Source organism: Dama dama, chromosome 19 (assembly GCF_033118175.1).
Source record: "Dama dama isolate Ldn47 chromosome 19, ASM3311817v1, whole genome shotgun sequence".
NCBI lineage: Eukaryota > Metazoa > Chordata > Mammalia > Artiodactyla > Cervidae > Dama > Dama dama.
Window position 1 is genome coordinate 18,376,398 of NC_083699.1, and position 20,673 is coordinate 18,397,070.

The 20,673-nt window shown below is 38.1% G+C and overlaps 1 protein-coding gene across 3 annotated transcripts in view; it reads right to left on the reverse strand.

Moving 5' to 3' along the window:
- Nucleotides 1-220: 220 nt before the first annotated feature.
- The window catches only part of SI (sucrase-isomaltase), a 111,786-nt gene continuing 91,333 nt past the window's right edge, over nucleotides 221-20,673 (reverse strand). For 2 of the 3 annotated variants that reach the window (XM_061168259.1, XM_061168260.1), the window contains 7 exons: nucleotides 20,302-20,386; nucleotides 20,163-20,219; nucleotides 19,435-19,559; nucleotides 16,256-16,344; nucleotides 4,256-4,305; nucleotides 3,621-3,788; nucleotides 221-715 (listed from right to left, as the gene is read on the reverse strand). In XM_061168259.1, coding sequence (XP_061024242.1) covers nucleotides 647-715; nucleotides 3,621-3,788; nucleotides 4,256-4,305; nucleotides 16,256-16,344; nucleotides 19,435-19,559; nucleotides 20,163-20,219; nucleotides 20,302-20,386 — 643 coding nt within the window. In that variant the 3' untranslated portion in view covers nucleotides 221-646. Of the gene's footprint in view, nucleotides 716-3,620; nucleotides 3,789-4,255; nucleotides 4,306-16,255; nucleotides 16,345-19,434; nucleotides 19,560-20,162; nucleotides 20,220-20,301; nucleotides 20,387-20,673 lie in introns of those variants that run through there. The other variant, XR_009697096.1, reaches the window with a different exon arrangement.

Genomic DNA, 20,673 nt, shown 5'->3' on the forward strand with positions numbered 1-20,673 from the left:
AAAGAGGGCCCTCACCAGACACCAAATCTGCTGGTGCCTTGATCTCAAACTTCCCAGAACTGTGACAAATATATTTTTATTCTTTAAGCCACACAATCTATGGTAAATTCTTAGAGCAACCCAAACTAAGACAATTTCCTTTTCTTTTGGAAAGTAAAGAAAAATGTACATTAATTATATTTATATACATTTTATTTTTTGTTTTCTAATTAAATGTACAAAGTAAGAAATAATTAAATCTGATGACAATTGGTGGTATGTAACTTATATCTATTAAACATTGAAGAAAATGTCATATAAAATTACAAAATTTTTGCTTAATTCAAAAATCACCTGTTTTAACTATATCCTAGTTACAGACATATGTATTTAGTAATTAGATTTCACTTTCAGTTGATACTTAGTAAAAGCAACTGGAACCATTAAATTCTACTAAATATATTTAAAAACTGAAACTAGGCCATATTAATATTATAAAATTAGTATTAACATTGATGAACACTCTGCAATAACTTTAGATAGATGTTTTTAAAATCATACTTTACACAATATAAGAAACAAGTGAAGTGGGTAAATTATAAGTATTGTGGTGAAACTTAAATCCAGATGTTAATTTCTCTTTGACAACTCGGACTGATGGTGATCTTCATGACCAGTTGACTTCTATTGGTTCATCTAGAGTAACATTATTCCCTGTTAGATCAATATTTAATATCTTAAAAAAGAAAAAAACAAAGACAGTAATTAATTGTTTAATCAGAACTGTGTTTTTTTTCCAACAAAAACTAACTCCATAAATAAATGCTCTATAAGTAAACACATTATAGCTTGTTTTTCTTTCCCATTTTGATGAATTTTTACTTCAGAGAGTTTGCAACCATTTCATTAGTACTTCCTGCCAACCCACCCATTATACAGATGATGAAAATAAGTCTCAAAGAGGGAGAATAGCTGTCAAAACACAATCAGAAACTGAGACAGACTATTTACCAGTTATTCTTATTTCTACTACTTTTCTCTTTATGACTCTGAAATACTAAATTATAATTGCACTACATATACCTCTATGCTTTCTGCCCTCAAATATTATCCGGTCATCTACACACAGAATTTAGATTTTAGTAATATGCTTTCTTTTACATCAGTCTCAAAGGGCTTTATGCTGAATTTATTGCCAATGATTTCATTACATGTATGTTACTTTCTTTCACTGGAGAGAATCTCTATCAGACCATATAGGGACTAAGTAGGGGGGTGACTACTGAAGCAGCTGTACTTAAATAATCATCTGTAATATAATGAACTCACTAGACTTTTCCATTGCTCTGATACACTCACATGACTCTCAGTGCCTTTAGCTCAGAGAGTTGGATTCAATCATCAAATATGCAAGAGAAGAAGAAGAAAATGAGCACTTCTTTGAAGTGAAGTCGCTCAGTTGTGTCCGATTTGCACATGTCCGATTTGCAACCGAATGGACTGTAGTCTACCAGGCTCCTCTGTCCATGGGATTTTCCAGACAAGAATACTGGGGTGGGTTGCCATTTCCTTCTCTAGGGGATCTTCCTGACCCAGGGATTGAACCCAGGTCTCCCGCATTGTAGGCAGATGCTTTCACCATCTCAGCCAACAGGGAAGTCCCAAGCACTCCTTTAATGCTAACCAAATAGCAAGAATGCATGTAGGGACATTATACAATTTATTCTTTATTAAAGCACGTTAGAATTTCCCACACTTTATAGTAGAAGAGTTTAAAACGTAAAAAGTAAATAATGTTCTTAGTATCTAACAGCCAGATTTGAAACTGATCCATCTTATACCAAAACCTAACAAAATTCTTTTATATCAAATGTGAAGAACAACCCATGCATCTCATAGCTCTTAATAACTGCACAGATGGCAACTAGGTGTAATTGTTGCTAGGTAAATATTTTTAAAATTGCACTGATACAGTAATTAAATCATCTTTCGTATGTAATTCCCACACCCATGGGCAAGGGTCACCAAGATAGAGAAAGAAAGTGACCACTCCTTCCTTTTCCCATATATTTATGAAACCTTAGAAAACAGGTGTTCATAAATATTTGTTTTATTTAAATGCACTTAGAAGGGATTGCTCCATTTTTTAGTAAAGTTAACATCTTCTTTCAGAATCATTGAGATTATAAAATATTAAAAATTATTCTTATTATTTAAAATTCTTTGTGAATGTTTGAAAGCAGTGGAATGAACTTTTCTTTATAAATAGTGATTTTTTTTAATGTCAAGTATTTGGTCAAAACTAACTTGAAATAATACTTGCTATGTTAAAATATCGTATTTGACATTGCTTAACTGACTGTATTTAGTTTTACAATAAAAGTTGTGAGATTTATTTTTCACCATAGTAGTAGTAAATAAAGAACAAGAAAATAAATAAGAGAAACCATCATTCTTTAATCTCACTGGGCTAAATCACTGATTCCCATACTTTAGAATTTTATAAACCAGTAAAATTTTAAGGAGAAAAAATGGGGGTGAGGTGCTGTTATCAACTTTTATTTTACCATAGGTGGACACAAAATACATAGAACTCTAATTTCTCAAACTCAATAGAGTTTAAAAAAATTTAATGTCAAAGTAGTCATTAAGACTTAGTTATATATGAAAAGGGAAATTCTGATTGCCTATAGGATAGCAGTAATAATAGGATAGATGTTAAATTTCAACAGGATGAAATGACTTTTCAGGTACTGTTCAATTTTCTCATCTTGTAAAATTTATGCAAACTTAAAAATGTGTCCATGACACAAGTATTTTCTTTTTCAGTTGTAGTCAGCCAAACAGCTAGCTGTTTTGTAAATTATTTTTAGTAAAGTGGTCAGTTGATTAAAAAGCCCGTTGTTTTCATTCAGCTTTAAACACAAAACAGGTATGTGTACACACACTCAAAGTTTTAGCAGTATAGATGTAGCTTTGAACTTGGATCAAACAAAACAATTCATGGATTCTTAAATACATGTTCTTTGAAATCTATTTTTGTAGAATTTAGGATGAGAAACAGTTTAAGAGATTGTTTACGTGCATATTCTTATTTAATAAGAAAGAAAAAGAAGCACTGGAATTATTTACTCAAAGTAAAAAGTTCATTACTAGCAGCAAAGGGAGTTTAACATAAGAATCCTGACTCCTTATTTAATGTTTGAATCATATCCTTGTGCTATATGTCATATTATTTGTAGATGCTAATAGATAATTCTATTCATTTTGAAAGAGCTTTCAAGTATATTTTATCCAAGACATATTAAATGTTCAAATGTGAGCATTTTGTTTTAGAATAAGTATTAGGTTTTGAGGTACTTTACCAAAAAGGACTGAAAATAATTTAGAGATTTAATGTTAATTTTGCTTTGATTATGTCAGAACAATTATAAAATAGATTCCATTAGGTTGATTTATATGACAAGTTACCAAGGATGATAATATAGAAATAGGTATGAAAGTTTAATGAAAATAAATAAATAAGGACAGTAATAGTTATATACATGTATATATATATTTAGGTATAAGAAATGTAAGAGGTTCACATAGATATTTTGAATAGTTCCATTTCAAAAGAAACATTTTCTTCTGTCAATTACCTCCAGGTTTGGGTCTTCAGTAAAATTAACAGACTCTTTATTTCCGTTATGTATGAGAGTAACCTCACTAACACGCATCTTTTCTTTCCCCCATATGTGGATATATCCAAGCCTCATTTCATTTCTGTTTATGTAACCATTTCTCAGTATAGTGCTTGTCAAGATGGTCTATGAAGACAAAGAAAAAGAAATCATTTGAACGCTTCATCTAGTAAAAGCAATTAAATCTTTTGTTGGTGTTGTTTAGTTGGTAAGTCATGTCTGACTCTGCGACCTTATGGACTGTAGCCTGCCAGGCTCCTCTGTCCATGTGATTTTCCAGGCAATAATACTGGAGTGGGTTGCCATGCCCTCCTCCAGGGGATCTTCCCAACCTAGGGATTGAACCATGTCTCCTGCATTGGCAAATGGATTCTTCATCACTGAGCCACCAGGGAAGCCCCATTAAATATTTAAAAAACATATATCTGTTAACCAAAATGTATCAATATTTCATAGTATACAGATTGTGTATTCATATATTTGAAAAGAGGTATATTATATAACATATATAGTATGTAAATACAAAACATGGCATAAAATTTCAAATATTATTTAACACAATTGCATATAAATGATCTGTAATGAATACATACCTTATTAAAATTAAATTGTACCAAGGAATATAGGTCTCTTTCATAAGTGTCTATAGGGAAAAAAAGAGTAATGTATTTATATTTCCAAAAAATAATCTATAGTAAATACTAGCATATTTTGCTTTTCTTTCACAGTACAAAGGATACCAAATACCTTCAATGTATATTTAATTCTGTCTAAGTTTATGTATCTTATTCAAACACAGTCTGAGGAGCACTGAAATATAAAGAATATGTCATGTATCTATGTAGACAGAGTCCTACATGGACGGGTAGACTGATGTGTGTTTGTGTGTGGGAGAGTAACTCTAGAGGAGACACAGGTCTAAACACTTCTCTAGGAGGGTGCAAGAAGTATAAGAATAAACAGAATTAGGTGTGATAATCATTGACACTTCCCGGCCATCTTGATGGCTGAGAATAACAATATAAAGGAAAAAGAATATGATGGCAACTTATCCTAGTGTCATTTGAGAAAAGTTTTCATTGCCAGAGATTATTAACAGGACAACTGAAATCAAACAGATAAAACATAGGCTTTATATTCATCACTTTGAATTAGGTATAGTCTTGCCATACTGAAAATCAATTGAAAACGTAATCTTAGAGCTAAAATTTATTTAGTATCTGTCAAATTCTAAGTACTTTATCACAATGCTGTAAGAGATGTATTATTATTTTTCCTACTGTATAGAAGAGAGAAATGAGTCCCAGAGAAGTTAAATAGATAGCTCAAAGTGAAACAACTAATTAATATCAAGTCTGAACTTATGTCCAGTTTTCTCTGATTTCTATGATTGTGTTCATACATAAAACCAAACAAACATGTAAGACAGAAAGGCAAAAGTAGAGTAAAAGGCATGATGAAAACAAGTATTTGGATAATATTGAAAAAAGTAACAAATTTTAATTCCCTCTTCCATTACACATGCCAGCTTTGTATTCATTAATTCTCTGAAAAATAAAATGCTTAATTTGAGAATAATTTCATTTATACTAAAATTAAATTATATTCTCTGTAAACTTTTGTCTCTATAAACAGATTAATTCATATATGACTACAAAATAACACATTTTGAGGCAAAAAATTTAGACTAATTTTAAAATACATAAGTATAATAAGTTTTCAAGAGCAATTTCTAAGTACAGATCTATGAGATAAAAGAAAGCAAAAGTGACAGCTATTAAGAGCATATGAGCAGGTTTTTTTTTGTTTTTAATGAATAAGAGAGATACCACATATGATCTTACTTCAGGGTAGACATATGTCTGTTTCACTAAGATGAGTAGGACAAATTATTTTACTAAACTACAACCTTATTAACTAGAACAGTCAAAATTTACTTAATATACCCACATTTCAAAATAAATTTATTTTGCTTTATCTTTTTTTGTTTGTTCTTTGAGAAAAATACATGTCTACAAATAGAAGTGACTGGGACAGAGGAAAAGGACCAAATAGATGATTAAATAGTTAATTCCACTAGGGAATTTTAAGCAAAAAAAAAAAAAAAATCCTGTAAGCTAATGATCACTCAGGAAAATAGTGATTTTGCTTAACTACAAAATCAAGCAGGCTTGCTTAGCAACAAAACCATACAATGTAAGCATGAGACATGGCCCGAAACAATAAAACAGTAGTGGAGTAAAACCCACACCCTTCTCAGTAAGATCAGTAAGTTAATGATTCCTAGGACAAGCTTTTCTGCACACACTAAAAACAAAAATATAAGGAAAAGATGATGTTATACTGAAACCTGAGATAATTTATTATATTTTAGTATGTTACCCCTTTTTTACTCATTTCTATTGTGCCATGACAGTTCTCATTTGACCATGTAGGGATAAAAAAACTCCCTCCCTTGCCTGATGTGGAGGAGGAGCTGATGTTGGGAGCTTGATGTCTACACAAGAATGAGGAAAAAGGTGGTCTTTTCTTCCTCCCCACCTCTCCTTTGATTATAAGACAGTAGCCCACTAAGTTCTCAGTGCAACACCGTCATGCCCACCTGCTTATAAACCTCACAAGAGTCCTATTCTTGCATCTTATCAATGACCCTCTTGCTTAATACTTTCTGCTCTGAAACATAAAGAACTGGAGTTGCTTGGAGCCTCCCAAAACACATTTTTCAGTTTCAATAGTATTCCTTAAAATTTAAATGTACTTACAAGAAAAAATGATTTAGATATCTATTTTATTGGATAGGTTGGCAAGCCTGCTACAAGAGAAAACTTCTTCGGAGATTCTGATCCAAGCATTCTGATCCAAAGATTCCAAGCATTTGCTATGTATTGTTGCTGCTGTTCACTTAAGAAATTTCAGAGGATTTGCTGAAACCTTTATAGTTAATTATAGCAAATATACTGAGACTGTGAAATATAACCAAGAGAGTAGATATAATGGGTCAGAACAACATTGTATGTTGGCATAAAGAGAACATAGAGAAATATATGAATTCTGCTCATTTTCCAGTGATAAAACAAAAGAAAAATCTGCCATGAAACTTAAACAGAGTAAAGGTTTTATCAAGTTCTTTCATCTATATCTTAGTTTGATAGAAAGAGCGGTATAAAAAAAAAAGCTAAGAGAAGCCTTGTCTTCCTTACTGTTAAAATGAATTAACTAAATTTGCTAGAAAGTGAGATTCAAATATCCCAGGACAAGCCTGCATATTATGCATAACTAAACTTTATATCCCTGGAGAATTGTAGGCAAATTCAAAGTGCCTCCTAGTGAAGAAGAAAGGCTGTAAACTTTGTAGAACCTCAGTTAATGTGTTAATGAAGTTCAGGGCTCTGAAAACATAGGATTTTATTTAACTAATACCAGTTGAGTTACTCACCTTCTAAGTCACAAAATACTAGGAAGAGCTTATTTATTTATTTATTTTGAGGCTTGCTTATTACCATATGATTCTTATATCACTTTCTGATATGGATTACTTATAAACAGATTCCTGTTTCTTATAGCTGTAGAATATTAGCTATGATTAACCTGAAAAGATGAAAGAAATATGTCTTTGCTATTAATGAAAAATCTCTTATCTATGGATAATGTATTTAAATTGTAGTAAACTGTCCTACAGCTCCACATAGATGTTAGTTGCTATGACTAAGATCCATGTCAAGAGAATGCTCAGATCCCCATCTAAGGGAGCTGACACTGCTAATCCTCTAACAGTGTTTATTTAACAGTGAAATAATAACCTGGGGGCATTTGACTCAAGGGCAGATTTCTGGGCCTCTCCTTAACTTAATGGAATTTGGATGGCCTTAGAATATCCATTCTTTACAAACTACTCAGGAAGCAGAGCACACACTGCTAAAAGTTTAGCAGTTCAGTCTGATTTTGAGGAATAGCCATGGAGTAAAGATTTAAATTTAAATCCTCAAACTTTTCATGTAAAAAATTGTAGAACATTAAAAAAAAGAAAGAAAGAAAGAAAAGAAAAACACAAAATCTATAGCCATAAAGCACACAGACTAAGTTTAAATTTGTTTCTGAACTATCTCATGTTTTAAAGGCATCTGTTGTGCATCAATATGTGCACATGTGGCTTTTCAACTCAGCTGACCTCACACATACTGAATGTCTATTATGTAAACAGAACTGGCTAACTTTTGGGAATACAAAGATAATCAATATACCATCCCTGTCTACACAAATCTCTTTGTTATCTAGACGTTGTTCATAGGGATTACATATATTTAGGATAAGAAGAACATCTTTAAATACTTGTAAGTCTATTTTTAAGTTGATTCAACTATTTATTAAACTATTTTAGCTCTCAATAACATTATTGGCTTTTTTTTAAATCAACTTCCAAAGCACAATAATAGGTAACAAAAAAATAATGTGAGATAGTATGGATGTTATAAGTTATACTTAATCTCCTGTTAAGTAGTTAAGAGTAGGAAAAAGGAGTCCGAAATAGCAATGGCTAAAAGACAAAGAAAGGAAAAAGTCCATGAAAATAGGTCAAAGGAAGGTCTGAGGACCGGATTGAGAACCTCAGGTGAAGCAAACAGCCCTCCTGGCTAGGCCAATTTACATAGGGCAGGCTCTGGGGGAGGAGAAAAAACACATTAAAAAAGGAGCCAAAATTGAGCCTCTGGCTTCTCTTCTTTTCTCTTTGCTTCTTTTGGGTGGGCTTGCCCTCATGTCTGCCCTCACACTTTGAGGATGTATTTTCCATTGCTTGCCAAATAAAACTGAGCTGTAACTGAGCTGTAATACTGAGCTCTAACACTGGTCCATCGTTGCTTCAAATTTTTGCTGCGGTGAGACAGAACCAAGGAAATTGCACACTCCCCTGACATCTGCTGTTTCTCAGATTTAACCTGGCTGAAACAACCTCGGTCTGGCCCCCGCACAGCAGAAGCCCAACTTCCCATGGTGGAAGTTGAACGCAAAGAAAACCCAGCACAGTGGAACTGACAGGAGCCCAGTGTGCAGGAAACCAGGACAGCAAAAACAAACTTGGCAGAAAGCTCACGTGGCTCAGTCTCAGATTTTGAAAGACCCCGCTAAGGGATTAAAGCAGGAGGTCCTCGATCTTATGGCTGGAAGGACACATGGCTAACAAAATCTTAATGTTGTGGTCTGGGTGTGGGTCGGAAAAGAATTACCAGACGTGAGGCAGAATGAGAGGAGAATAAAGCTTATTAGAGTGGGAGACACTGTTAGAAGAGTGGGCCAGCTCAAGGGAGAATCAACGTTGAACAGGGGTCCTTAGTCCACTTTTATACCCAGGGTACAAGGATAGGGGTCTTGTGGGTCATTTGCTGATTGGATGAGGCACATATACTGGGTGGGGGGTGGGGAAGAGCAAGGCAAATATCTTCTCCCTATGGGGTAGGAGGGGAAACAGGTTATACTGCTCAGGAGAACCTGAAATCTGTTAATAGTTACAACATGGGGGAGGGAAGGATGATAAGCGTCTGGTTTTTCCATTCCTGCATTCCAAGATCCTCCTTGGTTTTATCTGCTCTTTTGTCCTGGGTCACCACACTAATTCCTTTACAATCTCTCATTTCTTGTTTCTTCGAACCCCTTGCAAACAAGCGAGCAGCAGTTTGTGCAACTGAGGGACTCTGGCAGGGCTACTTAGTAGCTGTTGCCCAAGCAAGTGGGGGTTCTTCTGTCCTTAACCTGCTTTGTGCCTAGGATCAGTACAATTAAAACTGTGAGCACAGGTCAAGTATTTAGCAAATTTTACACTAGGTTATGAAGGGGATTTCTCATCACGATTTTCCCACTGTTTTTTCCTCCTGTCCTTCAGCTCCGCTCTCCATCTATGCAACTGTTTACAAAGTACTGGGCAGGTCATCATCTATTTCTAAAGTTTGTGCTTGAAACTGATTACCTAAGATTGGGACTCAAATCCACATGGCAGGGACTCTGTGCTATGCTTAGTCAATCAATCACATCTGACTGGGATTTGAGCCTAGCCAAAATGCACAGTGCCTGGTCTTAGGACCTAATGAGTTGAGACTCTTGATGTCTCATTGCAAAAAAAAAGTCAGTGAGAGACACAGCGATAGGTAAGAGGTGGATTTGCTTGGATTTAGAGAAGAGTGCACTTCACAGGGTGTGGGCCTTCGCAGAGGGCAAGTTCCAGTGCAGTGGCCAGGCAACAGGGTGTGGTTAGTTTTCCTGAGCTGGGTTATTTCATATGCTAATGAGTAGGAGGATCATTCCAAAAATTGGGGAACCACCCACTCCTCAGTCTTTTGACAATGCCTTGGAACAGTCCTGATACCTCAGGGTGTGTCATTTAGCTTGCAGATTGAGAAGGAAGGTTTAGTTAAATTTGACTTGTGTGTCATCTTGGACCCATTTGATTGTAATCAGCTTATGTTAGGGCTATGTCATTCTTTCAAAGGTTGTACCCCACTCCCTTCACTCCTGTTTCATGCTCTTTTCCTGAGCCCCATAATGGCCCACAGTGTTGCCTCTACAGTCTCCTGGAGGGAAAAGCAGAAAATAGCTGGCCCTTGGGAGGGAAATACTGTCTAATATCCAATCTCTCTAGATATTCTGGCCTTCATCTTCTGTGTTTCCTACAACATGTGCAACAACAGTATCTCTCAGTGAGCTCGTTAGGGCTGGTGACAGGCACACGATGCCTGCTAGAAGTCTGTCTGTTGGCATCCCTTTAAGAGCAATTGGGCTTTCAGGGATAATGTTTGCCACCTTGGGAGTTAGCCCTGCAGACTGTTTGGGCCCAAACCCTTACCACTCTTCTCCTAAATTTACAAATGTACCCCCAGATCAAATCTCCACTCCACTTTTATGGAACATCTGGTCTGTTGCCTCTTACCAATTTGTTCTTAAGCCACTTACTAACTCCTACAACCAGAACCCTGCCCCCTTGTAGGCACCATTGCTCCATCCCGCTTATGATTAAAATATTCTTAATGCCCCTAACAGGACGAGATAACCCAATCCTTTGCCATTACTTATTATTACCTAAAGTGGGTCTATAGCAATGAAATGTTTACCATTAGAAACACCCTAAACTGTTCTTATAGGACTAAAGGAAGAAATAAGTGACTTACCTTCCCTCAGAGCAATAACAGGATAAGGCTTATGGCTATTTCCCCAGGTTCCCAGTCTCAGGCCACAGGCTTGTACTGCTTTACATCATGGTATCTATTCCCATCCATGGTGGACAAACCGGCAATGAGTTAAGATTAGAACCCCTTAATCCTACTCAGCACTAGTCATGCTGGATATCTTGGAGACACCCAACTCCAGCCTGGGGTCCCAGGAGGTTGATCTGCTTAAACCTACCTAGGGATCTGGTCCCTGGGAGGTTGTCATGCCTCAATCTGCTCAGAGATCTGCCAGTCCAGGGGTTCCAGGAGGTTGACATATCTCAGCCTGCCCAGGGACCCAATTTTCAGGAGGCCGACATGCCTCGACCTGTCTGGGGAGTTGATCTTCAGGAGGCTGTCATGTCTCAGCCTGCCTGGGGACCTGCACTCTGAACTGGAGAAGCCTGGCTCTCAGGTTGCAACAGAACTGGGTAGGATAAGTTTCAGAAAGATTCACCCCTAAGGAAGTCCACCCATAAAAATAGAAGGAGGCCTAGACGTTTTTTTTTTTCCTTTTTTATTTTCCTCCCTGTCATCACTATCTTTCAGGTGGGAAAAAAGCAATCCACTTCCTGACAGACATCCTTGAATTGCATCCTTGGTAACCAGAAGCTGTTCAATCCTCTAACCTTAAGGAGAAGTCGCTTAAAATTCTTTTGTTCCACTGTGTGGCCATGGTATCCTCTGGGGGGATAAGGAACACTTGACTGAGGATGGAAGTTTAAATTAAAATACGATCCTGCAGCTAGACTTATTCTGCAAAAGACAAGGGAAATGGACAGAGATACCCTGGCCAAATTTCCATCCAACTGAGATGTGAAGGAACTCTCTTAAGTATGGGATTGTTGTATGCCCTAAAAGTGAGCCTACTAGGCAAATGGTGTTAGGCACAGACAACCAAGAGAAGGAAGCCCCCCCTCCCCCCATGAAGGCTCACCTCCCATGGCTCCTGAATTGCCTGAAGCTCCTTCCTTGTATTCAAACATGCCCCCATATCCAGGAGCACCCCCTCCACAAAAGCCAACTTGAGTATGTCCCTTAGTTGAAACTGGAGGAGAATTTGGACCAACCAGGGTCCATAAGCCCTTCTTCCTCTTAGAAGTAAGACAGACCAAACAAGACCTGGGAAGCTATGCAGATGATCCAGGCAAATATACAGATACATTCCAACATATTACCTTACACTTTGATTTGACGTGGAAGGACATCATGGTTATATTTAGTCAAATTTTACTGATCCTGAGTATGCTGGGGTCTTAAAGGAAGACTGAAGTTATGCTAGGGGCTTGACAGGTCAAGCAATAAATACCCAGTGGGAGAAACTGCAGTCCCCTCATTAGGTCCTAATTGGAATTATAACAATACATAATATGGGAATTATAATAACCCTGAGCACATCTGAGAAAGGGATCATTTTCTGATCTGTGTAAAGGCAGGACTAAAAGCAGCCCAGCAAAAAGTAATCAACTATGCCTAATTACTCAAGAGCCCAACAAGAACACCACTGCCTTTCTGGAAAGGCTAAAAAAGGCCCTCCAAAGTTTACCAATCTGGACTTAGACTCTTAAGAGGGACAGGTGATTTTAAAGGACAAATCCCTGTCCCAATGTGCATCAGACATCAGGATAAAGTTACAACAGCTACAGCAGCAGGCCCCTGCTGCCTCTTTAGATGAGAAGGTCCAGACAGCCACTATACCTTTTATAACAGAGAACAGGAAAGGGAGGGGCCAAGCCCAGGAAAGGGAGAAAAGGAAAGCGACAAGCCCTGCCCTGGTGCTGACTGCCCTCCAGGGAATCCCTATGGCAAACACCCAGTCCTTAAAGGACAAGGCAGGAGGCAAATACTTCAACTATAGACAGGTGGGACATTGGGCCAAAGTGTCCAAATTGTGACAAGTCTCCTAAAATGGCTTGCTACAAATGCCATCAGTTAGGAGATTGGGTGGCACTCTGCCCTTGGGACCCAAGAGCCTCAAAGTCAAGTGTCAGCCTTCCCTTATGATGGTTCAACAGGACTGAAGCAGCCCACTTCAGCTAGCCTGTCTGTCACAGATAACCATCATGGGGCTGGAGCCAAGGGTGAAACAGGATATGGCAGGTAGGTCCGAGAATTCCTTGGTTGAAACAGGGGCTATCTAATCTGTCCTGACCTCTTATTCTGGAGCCTTCTCCTCCAAAACTTGTACCATTTTGGGTGCTACAGGAAAAGCAATTACAAAAAGATTCACCTGGGCATTTCTTTGTTGCTGCAATGGACAAATATTTTCCCACCAGTTTCTGGTGGTCCCTGAGTGTCCTACTCCCTTATTGGAAAGAGATCTTCCCCTGCCTTTGAAATTTTTTAGCTATTGCAGTCCTGATAGAAGATGCTTTAAAACTCTCTTTTGAGGGCAAACTATTTTTACCAGTCACCAAGTGAAACAACTCCTGAATGGGAGAGACCATTTATGGATGTCTAATCAAAGGATCCTCAGATATCAAGTAGTGTAGATGAAAATCCAGGCATGACTATATCCCCTTGTGAGGTTCTTAACCCAGCTACCCTCCTGCCTACCCCTCCTGAAGAGAGGCTCCCCCTCCTTTCACTCTTGCCTAGAAACCTTGGACCACTGGACAAAACCCCTAGAGGGATTGTCATAAGATCCTCTGACCAATCCTGAGGAAATTGTGTACACTGATGGAAGCAGCTTTGTCTTGGATGGAAAAAGAAGAACTGGATATGCTGTAGCCTCCAATTTTGAGACCATAGAGGCTAAACCTTTGCCATCAGTTACTTCAGCCCAATTAGTTGAGCTCATAGCCCTGACTTGAGATTTAGAGCTGGGAAAAGGAAAAAGAGTAGCCATTTACACTGACTCCAAGTATGCCTTTCTGGTGCTATAGGCACATGCTGCTATTTGGAAAGAAAGAGGCCACTTGACCACCCAAGGGTCTCCAATCAAATATGGTGATCAAATCCTTAGGCTCTTGAAGGCAGTCTATCTGCTCATTGAGGTTTCAGTCTCCCACTGTAAAGGATGCCAAAAATGGAGCACGGAATCAACACGAAGGAACCAAACAGCTGATCAGGCAGCTAAGAGAGCACCATTACAGAACAGTGACCTAATAGGGGATGCCACCTTAGATCCACAGACTAATTTGCCAGAAACTCCTTCATATACTGAAGGTGAGAGTCTTAAAGCTAAGAGTGAGGGCTTTCAAAAAAGATCATATGGGGTGGTTCCAAAAGGAGGGACTCCTTTTTCTGCCTGGAAACCTTCAGTGGAAGTTGGTTAACTCCTCACATGCCACCATTGATTTAGGGGGAAAGGCCCTCCAAAGATTACTAGAAAGGTCCTTCAGCGGAACAGGCCTCCAAATAACTAGAAGACAAGTGGTCTCCTCTTGTTCCAGTCGCCAGTTAAACAACCCCCAAGGAGCCTGAAGACCCCAGCTGGCCCAGCCTGCCCAATGACGTGGTACCTACCCAGGAGAGGACTGGGAGAAAGACTTCACCCAGATGCCAGTTTCTCAAGGGTATAAATACCTATTAGTCATGATAGATGCATTCACAGGATGGAGTGAAGTCTTTCCCACCCCAGACTGATAAGGCTGAAGAGGTGGTAAAAAACTGCTCTATGAAATCATTCTGAGATTTGGTCTGCCCAGATCATTACAAAGTGACAATGGGACATCGTTTTCTTCTAAGGTCATCCAAGTGGTCTCTAAAGCATTGGGCATTACTTATTATCTCCATTGTGCCTGGAGGCATCAGTCTTCAGGAAAAGTAGAAAGAGCCAAATAATTCTTAAAATCAGCGATTAAAAAGATAACCCAGGAGACCTCCCTGGGAAGGAAGGAGGCTTTACCAATAGCTCTCCTCCAGACCAACATTGCCCCTGAGGAACAGGTTGGTCTTAGTCCTTATGAGATGCTATATGGGAGACCATTTGTTTATGTCAATGACCTCTTCCTAGATCCAGAGGCTCAGACCCTCCAGTCTCATACCATGTCCATTGGGTAATTCCAACAAGATACACACTTATGGAGTGTCAACCAGGACCCAAAAGATTCTAAAGAACCACACCACTATATGCTCCAGGGACTCAAGTCCTAACTAAAATCTGGAAAGACGGGTCCCCAAAGGCTCAAGTCCAGCCCACATGGAAGGGCCCCTTCCCTGTAAGACTTTCTACCCCCCAGCAGTCAAGGTACCAGGATACGACTCCTAGATTCACTACTTACGAGTCAAGCCATGGAGGAAAACTGAAGAAGACACTCAATACACCTGTGAGCCCCTGGGAGACCCCAGATACCTATTCAGGACTACAAACAAGTGCCATTCTAATGAACAGCCCAAAATTAAGTTTCTGGGGATAAAATTTCTCAGGATAGTCTACAGAGCCAACACAGTTTGGCAAGGGTTGTACTCCAAAATAGATAAGAGAATAGATCTCCTGATCCCTGAACAACGAGGGACTTGAGCCATCTTGGATGAGACATGTTGTTTCTGGGTAAATACCTCCAACTAAAGATAAAAAAGTCTCACAGTCCTCGAGAAAAACAAAACATTCAGATCCTACAGGATCTCAAAGAATGAGCTGGAGAGTTCTCAGGGTGGCTACAATCTCTCTTTGCAGATCCTTCTGGCGATGGAGGATTTGGAGCTGGCTAATGCCCCTACTAATCCCTGTTATCACAACACTGAGACTGCTTATGATTGCTCCATGTATTATCAATTGTGTAACCCATTTTGTCCTGCCCAGGTCCATAAGCTATAACATGCAGTGCCAGTTCAACAAAGGCATATAAAACTACACCCGACTATGGGAAATATCACTCACCCTTAGATGGACACCACTATAAGGACTCTGAGGCTCGAGATTAACAAGAGGGGGAGGCCCAATACCCCTTACCATCCCAGCTCAGCAGGAAGTAGCCAGACATACCTCGATGGAAGCCCTTATTCCCAAAGAATTGGGCCTCCCATCTCTTGAGGGGGGAATGTTAGGAAGTTAGAATAGGAAAAAGGGGTCCAAAAAATAGCAGTGGCTAAAAGACAAAAAGCCTGCAAAAATAGAACAAAGGAAGTTCTGAGGACCAGAGTAAGAACCGCAGGTGAAGCAAACAGCCCTCCTGGCTAGCCCAATTTACATAGGGCAGGCTCAAGGGAAGGAAAAAAAGTGTATAAAAAGAGGAGCCTCTGGATTCTTTTCTCTTCTCTTCACTTCTTTTGGGTCGGTCCACCCTCATGCTTCAAGGATGTATTTTCCTTTGCTTGCCAAATGAAACTGAGCAGTAACTGAGCTGTATCACCAAGCTGTAACACTGGTCTGTCCATCGGCTGAAATTTTTGCTGTGGCAAGATAGAACCAAGGAAATTACACACTCCCCTGACACTCATAAATGGAATACTTACCAATAGTTTCTCCATCATCCCAAAACAGAGATCCTTGTGCCATCTGATTATCATCTGCAGCAACAATGAGCTTCATGTAATTCTGTCGGCTGTAAAAAGAATATAATTTTATCAACATTTATAGAGTATCATGTGTTTTATTGTATGTGTCCAAAAGAACACAAATAAGAATATCAATTAAGGAGAATACAAATTGTTTTAGAAAAAGAAAATAAAAGGATTTTCCTGGCTTCCCTGCTGCCTCAGATGGTAAAGAATCTGTCTGTAATGCAGAAGATCTAGGTTCAATTCCTGGCCTGGAAAGATCCTCTGGAAAAGGGAATGGCTACCCACTCCAGTATCCTTGCCTGTAGCATTCCATGGAGAGAGGAGCCTGGTGGAATATAGTCCATGGGATCACAGAGAGTCAGACACAACTGAGTGACTAATAAGAATGGAAAGTATATAAACCAAAAAATCCTTCATATTTAATAGAAAATATAATGCCTATCTTTGATATCAAGGATTCACCTACTATAGAAAATCAGAAGTGACCTCATTTATAATTAAAACCATGTTAAGGTTATTAATATATTTATTTAAACTTTCTATGATAATTCTGCCATTGACCATTAAACATAAAACTATTTCAGTAGCATGTTTTAATCCTTATGACTTAAGTTATCCTTATATGTCCATATATAAACAATTTAATTATCATTGGCAATTGTTAATAAGAATGTGAAGAGTAGCTAGTAGAAAATTGCAAATCCACTCCTTGGATTGAGCAATGCTTACCATCTCCTGCCTATAATATGCCTATTTCTGAATTAAATATCTGCCTCCATGCTCAGTATACAAATGACTTGGTTTGACAGCCTTATACTGCAATGGAAGGATTAATTATGCTTAGCCATCTGCCTTTTCTGATCACAAATATTAAAGGTTGTACTGCTATGGAAGTCTCCTAAAATATCCAAAATGTCTAGAATTCAAATCTCCATAGCAACTTTATATTTTCCATGTAAAGATTTTAGCATGTCTTAGCAAGTATGTATATATGTATTTCAGTTCACTGTCACTGAGTTAAAAGATAAGTAGATCTTATTAGCAACATGAAAATCTGGTTTAACCTAATTTCCCAAGCTTCACAACTTTCATTCTAGCCTGTATATACAGTTTACCCTTGAACAACATATATCCAAGTAACCACAATTCCTCTGCACCCACAGATTCAGCCAATCATGGGCTGAGTAGTACTGTGCTATTTACCATTGAAAAATATCCACATTTAGGTGGACTTATGTAATCCAACTCTATGTTGTTCAAAGGTTAACTGTATACCTAAATATCTTATTTACTTTACCCATCTACACACACACACACACACACACACACACACACACACACAAAATGGCCTCCCTAGTCCTCTTTAATAACCTAAGCATTCTTCAAGGCACAACTTATAACTGGTCTCCTTCACGAGACTCTCACTTCTCAGATGCAATCATTTTTCTCCTCTTTAATTGATATCAATATAAAGTATTGGAGGAGTACTGGAGCATGGCGTGGCAACCCACTCCTTATTCTTGCCTGAGAATCCCCATGGACAGAGGAGCCTCACCGGCTACAGTTCATGGGGTTGCAAAGAGTCGGGCACAACTGAGCGACTATCCACAGCACAAGATAAGGTATTGATAGAAATGCATCTGGATGGCTTTAGGAGACAGAAATAACCTATTCACGCCAGCTGGGACTGTCAGCACATGGATCACCATGAGCAGGAGAGGAGAAGAGAAACAGAACCGAGTCCTCTAGAATCTGAATATCTAAGCAGGAGTTTAACAGTGGAAATAGATTCTGTGATGGGTATAAGAGATTCATTCTTACATCAGTCATAGGAGACAGAATGGACCCACAACCCCTGGTAGATATGACACATTGTTGAATGAGAGGGAGATAAGGTCACATAAGTGGTCTTAGAAAATGTTCAGTTATAAACGGTAATGAATAGAAAATCTGAATTACCTTTCATCATAAAATGGGACAAGATTGATAAAAACAGGTCTGGTTCTTCCATGGACAGCAGAAGACTTAGCAGTTTGAAGAAGTAGTGATATTGTCAATGGATATCTACCTTTCATAAACTAAAGTGAATCAGGGAATGTGTCATAGTACTGACGGAGGAAGAAAAGGGGGACTGGAAAAGACAGAAGGAAAGAGAAGTCTTCTGAGCACTGTTTGTTTAAAGTTCATAGAAAAGTTCACTTTAAAAATATACTTTAATGAATAAAATAATACTTCTTTCCATATATCAGACTCAGAAAAAATAATGAGTCTTAGGTGAGGCAGCCATTTAAAATACAAGACCTTTGCATGTTATCAATACCTTTGCATGTTTATACAGAAGACATTAAATTTCAGTTGTTTTTTGGTCTGGGAAACATCCCTATCATGTTGGAAGTCAAGTTTCTACATATTTAAGCACTGACAATTTTTTCTCCCTTCAAAGCAAATAATGGATAATTTACTCACAGTCTATTATAAAAGGTTGAGTTTCCCAAAACTTGGCATTCCTTTATTGGGACACAAACCTCCTTCATGGACAATATCCACCTGGGTCACTTGATGTCACCCACATGGGACTTAGGGGTCAAGTGAAACTGAAGTAAACATGAAGTTCATATTTCTTGCTATGCCATGAGTAAGACCTTTGTCTCAGACACAGTAGTCATGAAACTGTGGCAGGCTAACCTGTAAACTTGGAAGTAGGATAAAATCTCAGACCTTTCCTGGTTCTTGACAATTTTAGCATGATGTATCTGAAAATCTAATCTGAGTTCTGTAAACACTTTGTTGTTGTTGCTGTTGATCAGTTGCTAAATCACGTCCGACTCCTTACAACAGTAGCCACCAGGCGCCTCTGTCCTCCACTGTCTCCCCGGTGTTGCTCAATTTCATGTCCATTGAGTCGGTGATGCTCTCTAATCATCTCATCCTCTGCTGCCCCCTTCTTCAGTTGTCTTCAGTCTTTCCCAGCATCAGGGTCTTTGCTAATAAGTCGGCTCTTCACATACAGGGCCAAAACGGAGCTTCAGCAACAGTCCTTCAAATGAATATTCAGGCTCGATTTCTTTTAGAATTAACTGCTTTGATCGACTTGCAGTTCAAGGGACTCTCGAGACTTACACTTCACTTACCTGTAAAATGTGTTGTTGGCAGGCTCTTGACATGGTAGGATGTAACCACCACGGACATGTAGGTTTATTTCATATAAAGGAGCCGCGAATGTATGAAATGTTTCTCTGACACCAATATCTTTGCCCTGGAAATGAGACAGTTGCAAGAAAGAACAAAAGCAAGAACAGAACCATCAGCAATACTGGTACTTGAGGGGGCACAGTTATAGAATCAAATAATATACTTTTTAATTTAAAAAATAATAAAACCACACACATTTATTCAGGAAGTTATGTTGTTTAAAGGATAAACAGCTTTATTCCTTAGTTTATTTATAGCTTTGAAATTAACTTACCATTATTTTTTGTAGTATGCACATGCAGAAAATACACGGGTGTTTGATGAGTCACAAAAGTTATTCCTGACTTGTCACATATATTATTCTTGGAAGGCATGCATTACTTTTAACAATCTTTTTGTATACTTAATAAAAGGCAATGACTTTTTTGTGCATAATGTACAAGTTTGACATTTATTTAGTAAAATAAATCCATGACTGTATAACAATCTATGGCAGAATAAATTAACTCTCTCACTGTTTGTTAATTTGATTCAGATATAATTAGCAAGAAACATCATACTCTTTTTAAGTGGAAAGGAAAACAAGTATGTCATTAATAAAAAAGCTATAGTCAAGTTGTTACACATTTCTATTTTGTCAATCCCCCAGAATTCCTTATTTACTTACTGTATGGTAATCAAACCACCGAGCATTAGGGACATAGCCTTCTACAGTGTCAGCGTACTGGAATTTAAAAATATACTCATTAAAAACATATAAACCATAGAATATTATTTTGTCAACAAAAATATGTGATAGGACTTACAGGTTCCAATACAGGGGTAACCATAAATGCTGGACCCCACAGAAACTGTTTGAATATATCCCAGGTTGGCTTTTCATTAAAAAACCTGGAAAATATATATACAAAGTTAAATCAAAGAAATTGATCTCTTCTAAATACCATAAAACAATTATTAAAATCACATTTTGAAGTATGGACTTTTGTGAATTGAAATGCAAATCAAACTATAAAAGATCAAAAACAATTTCATCACTTGGAATTCAATATGTGAAAGTTGCTCAGTCATGTCCAACTCTTTTTGACCCCATGGACTATACAGTCCATGGAATTCTCCAGGCCAGAATACTGGAGTGGGCAGCTTTTCCCTTCTCCAGGGATCTTCCCAACCCAGGG